The 8,190-nt window shown below is 47.7% G+C and overlaps 1 protein-coding gene across 1 annotated transcript in view; it reads left to right on the top strand.

Moving 5' to 3' along the window:
• slc28a1 (solute carrier family 28 member 1) overlaps positions 1-8,190 on the top strand; it is a 65,139-nt gene extending 56,949 nt beyond the window's left edge. Inside the window, exons 16-18 of the mRNA XM_048617013.1 lie at positions 1,182-1,280; positions 2,281-2,392; positions 4,075-8,190. Of these exons, the coding sequence (XP_048472970.1) occupies positions 1,182-1,280; positions 2,281-2,392; positions 4,075-4,198 (335 nt within the window). The 3' untranslated portion in view covers positions 4,199-8,190. The remainder of the gene's footprint in view (positions 1-1,181; positions 1,281-2,280; positions 2,393-4,074) is intronic.

Below are 8,190 nucleotides of genomic sequence, written 5' to 3'. Positions count from 1 at the left end.
ACACACAGACATACATACACACACACACAGACACAGACACACACACGCACATACACACAGACACACACACAGACACACACACACAGACACACACACAGACACACAAACCCACACACATACACACAGACACACACACACATATTCACACCCACATACAGACACACACCCACACACAGACACACACGTACTCAGACACAGACACACACACGCGCACACACACACAGACACATACGCACACACACACATACACATACACACACACACGCACACGCACACGCACACACACACACAAGTGGTTATATTCAATACTGAACAATGCACATAGTGTTCAAAGCAGATTGCTTCACTTGCCTCCTTTGACTCGATGGCCTTAAAGCTGAGCAAAAGGAATCCTACCTGAGGCCCAACATCAGGTCTCTGCTGAAACTTTCTCGCCTCTAATTCCAAAGGTTGTAGGTTCAAGCCCCACTTCAGAAACTGGAGACTGACTGTCCAATGCAGGACTGAGGGTGCCCTACACTGCCAGAGATGCTGCCATTCAGGGCAGACATGAAACTGAGACCCTTCCTTCTCTCTCGGGTGGATCTCAAACATGCCATGGTTGTGTAGGAGCAGGTCTTTTGGCCCTTCGATCCTGCTTTACCATTTAGTATGGATCATGACTGATCTGTTATCACAATGCCATATTCCTACTCTTTTCCCTAATGCCCCTCGATGCCTTTAAATGATCCTCGACTTTCTGGTTGAAGAGTAAGGGAACACTTTGACTTAACTGATAACTGTTTCTAATCAGTAAACAAAATGAATCAAATGTGGTTACATGGGTCACCTGACCTTGTTAAAAAAAAACTGTTTGTAGACATGGGATTTGAACTCATACCTTCCAGAACATTAGCTGAATGATCTTACGTTGCTAGAAGCAAAAATGCCATCCCCCTCCACACTTCACATCAGCTCTGATGAAGAGTTATCTAGACCCTTACATTACAAGCCTGGTGATGTTACAATTACACCACTGCCTCGTGAGAGATTTCTGCCAGGTGTCCTGGCCAGTGCGCACCCTTCAACCAACATCACAATCGGTCACTGCATGCGAAAAAGGAAAGGTGGCTGCTTTGAAAGGCAATACATGAACGCAAACCTGCCTGTCCCTGAGAATCAACTCCCTTTTGTCTCTGCAGCTGCCATGGCTCCAAACCGTAAGAGCGAGATAGCGTCAATTGTCATGCACGCCCTGTTTACAGGATTTGTCACATCGCTGGCGAATGCGTGTGTCGCAGGTGAGCAGGGGGGATCTATTCTCGACTCTGGAGCATGTCGCCTGCTCCCCTACCCCTTACCCAATTAAAACAGAGCCAATGATGCCTGAAGGTCCCATTTCCTGCTGGCCCTCTCTCAGTCATTGTGTGGCCACCACATTGTAGGAAAGATGTGTGTGCATTGGAGGGAGAGCGCAGAAGCATTTACAAGAATGAGGAGCCTCAGCGATGAAGGTAGATTAAAGAAGTTGGGAACAGAAACAAAAACAGAAATTGTTGGAGAAACCGGGCAGCATCTGTGGATAGAAAATTAGAGTTAGCATTTTGGGACCAGGGATCCTTCCTCAGAACTTGAAGAAGTTGGGATTGTTCAACCTGGAGAAATGAGATTTGACAGAGGTGTTCAAAATAATGAGTGAGCTGGATAGTATAGATAGGGTGAAGCTAATCTGCTCATAAAACAGAGAAGAACAAAAGGGGCATAGATTTAAAGTGATGTGCAAACAAAGTGAGGATGATGTGAGAAGGAACAGTAGCACAGTGGCTCAGTGACTCAGTGCTGCCTCACAGTGCCAGTTCGATTCCTGACTCGGGCAACTGTCTGTATGAAGTTTGCACGTTTTATCCATGCCACATCGGTTTCCTCCCACAGTCCAAAGATGTGCAGGTTAGGATGGATTGCCCATGGGAAATTGCCCTGTTGTGTTCAGGGATTTGCTAGCTAGATGGGAAATGCAGGGTTACAGGGATAGGGGGGTGGGTCTGGGTGGGATGCTCTTCAGAGGGCCTGCTTCCACACTGTAGGGAATCTATGCTGCGCACACAGTGAATAGTGAGGGGACGGAATGAATGCCTGGAAATGTGGTGGAGGCAGGTTTAATTGAGGCATTCAATGGATGGTTAGTTGGATAGAAATGGAGTGTAGGGATGGGGGTAAAAGGCAGGGGATAGAACCAAAGCAGGCTTTATGGGCTGAAGAGCCTCCTTCCGTGCCTTATGTGAACTATTTTCTGTGCATTAGGAATCCTCATTGTGCCTATGGAATCTGTACACTGTGTGAGCTACCTCAACAGCAGCTTTTTCAATGTGACCGGTGACAACCTGTTAACCTGTTGCAGAGACCTCTATAGCAGGTGAGTTTGTCCTGAAGACAGCACAGAACCTGAAGGTTGAAGCTGACCTCTGCCTGTGCTGCAGAGAAAGGAAGCAGCAAATCAAACACATTATTGACACACGCGTTCCACTATTTAGTCCATTAACCTTTCTCACACCAGCAGCAGAAACCAACTTCACCTCCTTTCTGACCTAACCTCCTCAACTGCAAGAGGCCTGCAGGTTGTAAGTTGACTCTTTCCCACTTGAATCTCCTCAAGACTGATTGCTTGATGGTTCCTTGTCACGGCAATTATTGTTTTTATTTATCCCTGGGATGGGGACACCACCAGCATTTATTACCCATCCCTAGTTGCCCTCAAGAAGTAGTGAGCTGCCTTCTTAAACCTCTGCAGTCCACGTGCTGTGGATTGGCCCACAATGCCATTAGGCTGAGGTGGAGGGGTGGAATTCCAGGATTTTGACCCAGTGACAGTGAAGGATCACTGATATATTTCCAAGTCAGGATGGCGAATGGCTTGGAGGGGAACTTGCAAGTGGTTGTGTTCCCATGTATCTGCTGCTTTTGTCCTTCCAGATGGTAGAGGTCTCAGATTTGGAAGGTATGGTCTGAGGAGCCATGGTGAGTCGTGTAGATGGGACACACTGCTGCTACTGAGCTTCGGTGGCGGAGGGAGTGAGTGCTAACAGTGGTGGATGGGATGCTGGCTGGGGTTGAGGATGTTGGATCTGCACTCATCTAGGAAACCTTGGAGTATTCCATCACAGCCAGTTCATGACACAGCGAGATCCTTGACTGGGTAGCAACTGCCCACCACCACCTGCTGATGTGCAGTTTGCGCTCTCTCTGTGTGGGACCTGGCAACCTCCCTTGACCAAACTCTTCCTTTCATCTGCTCTGTATCATTGCAGGCAATTGCAAGGATCCACAGCTTATCAGATAGCTGATTTTTTTTTAACAAAAAGCAAATCTGGTGGATCTCTGCCCATAGAACTAGAGTCATAGAGTTCTGTGCTGTGTGGAAACAGACCCTTCAGTCCAACTCATCCATGCCGACCAGATATCCCAATCTGACCTATTCTCCTTTGCCAGCATTTGGCCCATATCCCTCTAAACCTTTCCTATTCATGTACCCATCCAGACGCCTTTTAAATGTTATTGTACCAGTCTCCACCACTTTCTCTGGCAGCTCATTCTACACATACCACCCTCTGATTGAAAAGGTCATTCCTTAGGTCCCTTTTAAATCTTTCCCCTCTTGTCTTAAACCTGTGCCCTCTAGTTTTGGATTCCCTTTCCCTGGGGAAAAAGCTGTTCACCCTATCCATGCCCCTCATGATTTTATATGCAGGTCACCCCTCAGCCTCTGACGCTCCCGAGAAAACAGCTGTATCCCATTCAGCATCTCCCAATAGCTCAAACCCTCCAATCCTGGCGACATGCTTGGAAATCTTTTCTGAACCCTTTCAGGTGTCACAGCGTCTTTCCGCTACAGCTGTCCGACGGTGCTGTAGGAAGCTGGTGTAAGCTTCAAAATGAATGTACAACAGAAAACAGCCGTGATTGAAGAGCTGTGAGCACAGCCATTGCCTCAAAGATAAGAAAAAACTCCTGCTTGTTGAGTAACGAGGTTAGACTTTGCCCTGAGTGGTTGTTGGTATCTCATTGTCCATCAGACTAACCCTCCCTTTCTTTTCACAGTGTGGTACTCAATGTGACTGGAACTATTACATTCACTGGAGAATGGTCAAGCGTCAATCAGAGTATAATGTTTTTACATAGCTGTTGTGGTTTGTATAACAGTAGTGTTTGTACAGAAGTGTGAACGATGCCTATTCCCTTTGTTAATGAAGAAAGCAATGTACATTCTGAACAAACCTATGCTTATCTGTGTGACAAATCATACTATCCTGAAGTGTGGAGACGATGCCAATTAATTCCTCACAGGCCAAGGACTGGAGATGTGAGGCCTGCAACATTTACATGTAGGTGTAGCAGTGACCATCCATCCAGAATTGATGGATCGATGTTCCCCTTTATATTGTAATTTAATAGCTTTGCATGTTGCTAGTTTGTGACCTCTGATATCGGGGCTGAGGGAGAGGGAAGACAGAGTGTGTGACACACACACACACACACACACACACACAGACACACACACACACACACACACAGTGACATCATCACATTACCTCATACAGCAGAGGAGGCTATTCAGCCCTTGATATCCATGTTGGCTTTCTGTATGTAGTAAAATCCAGTCTGTCCTATGCTTTCACTCTATGCCCCCAACAACTCTCAGCACATATCAATAAGGCACACACTGGCTCGAGGGAACCATAGCAGTGTTAAAGCTGTTGACACCTTGAAGGGAGGGATGGGGGTTTTCTTGCTGTGTGTTTACTTCTTTCAAGTGCCTCCAATTTCCTTTCGAAACTATTGACTGCCTCAATTTCTACTACCCTCAGTAGCATCTATAGGGGCAAGGGTAAGAGAGACAGCGATGGACAGCATTTATTGCCCATCCCTAATTGCCCAGAGGGCAGTTAAGAATTAACCACTTTGCTGTGGGTCTGGAGTCACATGTAGGCCAGACCAGGCAAGGACGGCAAATTTCCCAAAGGACATTGGTGAACCAGATGGGTTGTTTGTGTTATAGAACAGAGGGACCTAGGGGTTTAGGTACATAATTCTTTGAAGTTTGCATCACAGGTACTCAGGATGGTTAAGAAGGCATTTAGCACACCTGCCTTCATTGCTCAGACCTTTGAGTATAGGAGTTGGGGCGTAATGTTGAGGTTGCACAGGATGTTAGTGAAGCCTCTTCTGGATTATTGTGTCCAGTTCTGGTCAACCTGCGATAGGAAGGATATTATTAAACTGGGGAGGGTTCAGAAAAGATTTACCAGGATCTCGCTGGGAATGGATGGCTTGAGATATAAAAATAGACTGGAAAGGCTCAGACTATTTTCACTGGGAGCGTAGGAGGTTGAGGGGTGACCTTATAGAGCTTTATGAAATCCTAAGGAGTATGGACAGGGTGAATGACAAGAATTTTTTCCCCTAGGATGGGGGGTGTTCAAAACTAGAGAACATATTTGTAAGCTGAAAGGAGAAAGGACATGAGGGACAGCTGTTTTACACAGAGAGTGGTTTGTGAATGAACTTCCTGAGGAAGTGATGGCTGTGGATACAGTTACAATGTTGAAAAGACGTTTGGTATGTTTATGAATAGGAAAGGGCTGGAGAGATATGAGCCAAACACGGGCAGGTGGGACTAGTTTAGCTTGGTCTGGTTGGACCAGAAAGTCTCTTTCTGTGCTGTATGACTCTATGATTGATAATGGTTACCATTAGACTAGCTTTTCGTTCCAGATTTTAATGGATTGAAGTTTCACCATTTGCTATGGTGGGATTTGAACCTACATCCCCAGAGCATTAGCTGGAGCCCTGGGTTACTAACCCAGCAAAATTACCAGTTACCAATGACATTTGCTATGTCCAGTAGTGAGCAAGGAGGGGCTGCAAGTGAAATGATGTCCCCATCCCACTCCAGTTCTGATCATTTCCGTGACTCCACAATGTCAGAATTAAGTCTGGTTATGTTCTTCCCCTTCTCCAATCCTGGTTCTTACGTTTCCACTTATTCATTTGCCTGACAGACCATCCTCTAGAAGGTTCTTCTAGCACATTGACAGTGTCCCTACCTCTGTGCCAGGAGGCCGAAGCCAATTCCCGCCTGCTCCAGAGGTGTGTGTCATAGCGTCACTGAACAGTTTGGTTAGAAATGATATCACAGACTGCACTCTGGACTAAGACGCAGCTGAAACACCGGCAGGCTATCTGCCATCTCTCATTCACACTCTGGAGCGAAGGTGGTCACACCCGCTATTTGGTTGGATGATGGGTGAGGGGGTTGTGGGAAGTAGGAAGGGGAACAGCCAGTGTCACTCTGCACCTATAAGGATCTGTGCATGGTCCGGTAGACCGCTGAGCTGCCTGCTGGGAAGTTCCTCTCTTTGGTATTTTCTCTCTATCCAAGTAGGCCTCACCCTTTTTCCTTTTAGCTGGAGTGGAATGCAGTGATCCTGGGCGAGACTCTCTCAGGGCCCTATCGAGGCTGGGCAGAGTACTGCATTGTCAGGGGTTCAACCAGAACGCCCAATGGGTGCTTCTGTTCCTTTAGGCCCATGTCAAACAAGAGCTTTCCCCCCGTCCCCACACCTACCAGAACACCCGAAGGGGGCCGGGGTGTTGGGGGGCATTCTTTCCCAACCCTCAGCACTAACATCAAGCTGTTGTCCCAAACAGGAGCTGGCAGTCTCTGTAACTGGGGCCATTCTGAGGGTGGGCAGAGATGGTAGATGTTCATGTGCCTTATGGTCAGGTGTAGCTGCCCTTCCTGTTCTGTTAGTGCAGGATACGGCCTAGAAGACCAGGGGGCCTGTACCTCAGCCACGGTCCCACTGGGAGCTCTCAGTCCAGATGGTGGAGTAGGTTATTGAATCTCTCGCATCCAAACAGCGATTGGAAACAGCCATAGCCCACTCGAAATCCCACCGTTCAGAGCCAGAATAATTTGCTCCGGGATTTTCTGCAGCTCCCAAGAGGAGACTTGCACTTACATAGTGCCGTTTGCAACCTCAGGACGTCCTCAGGAGAAACTCAGCTGCCTACTGAAGTCCACGCACTGTTGTAATGTAGGAAATGGGACACAGCAAGATCCCACACTCAGCTCCCTTGTGGTAATCAGGTGACAGCCCCAAAATCCCAGGCACTCTGAGAGAGGAACTGGAGCAGTGGAAGCTTCAGGAAGTTTCAACATCCAATGATTAAATCCCCTGCTCCCCATCCAGCACCATCTGAAGCTCGGACTGCACCCCCTCACCGAACCACACCCCACCTCACACACAGACTATCTTCAAACCACAGAGGCACAGAGTCATCCAGCATGGAAACAGACCCTTCGGTCCAACTCATCTATGCCTACCTCACTGTCCCTGCCACTCCACCCACCTTGCATTTTTCCCATGTGTCTTGCCAGTTCACCCATCTGCCACTCTGTCCTTTCGGCCCCTCACTAGAATTCAGTGCTATCATATGGGGGATGGGGTTGCAGTTCTATGATGTAGCTCTCTGAGGGATGCTGCGTTCTTTATTCCTGACAAAGCCAGGCTACGAGGGGCCCAGAAGAAATTGAGCTGGCGAAATGTCTGAACACAGTGAAAATCCGACAGTAACTGCTGCTCCTTGTGAGGTCCAAGCCAGTGTTTGGGATCCAGACCAACATTGGGCAGGGATCTTTGGCCGGAAGATAAAGATTGGCCAGGTCACTGCGGAGTGTTCCCAACCTTCAACCATCCCAAAAAGGCAGAGGGAGCCTCAGTTTAGCATCTCATCCTAAAGAGGGCACCTCTGGCACTGCAGCACTCCTTCAGCACTATCCTGCCCAGCGCAGACTGGGTTCTGCAAGGGATGGGAATGGGACTTCAAGCCACACCGTTGTCTCTCAAGAGACGAGGGTTTACCCTCTCAGCCACGCCTCCCTGTGCCTGTAGAGGGCAGTGCTGGTACATTATGCGCAGACGCTTCTTAGCTGGGAGCGCCGACCATTCAAACTATTCCAACAATAAATCTGTTGCCACCCTCTGCCAAAGCTGTTATTTAAGTGCTGACCAGCTTCTCGGTGGACAGGCTAAAAACTCTGTTTTTTATTTCAAAGATATACTTTATTCATAAAAGTCATTATATATAAATATAGTCACTAAAGCAGTTCTGAAACTTTCTCACTGTAAGTATTTTTGGCTTTGTCAATTC

This window comes from Rhincodon typus, chromosome 36 (genome assembly GCF_021869965.1).
Source record: "Rhincodon typus isolate 14 chromosome 36, sRhiTyp1.1, whole genome shotgun sequence".
Lineage (NCBI taxonomy): Eukaryota > Metazoa > Chordata > Chondrichthyes > Orectolobiformes > Rhincodontidae > Rhincodon > Rhincodon typus.
The sequence above is the reverse complement of the archived record's forward strand: the minus strand, read 5'-3'. Positions and strand labels throughout refer to the sequence as shown.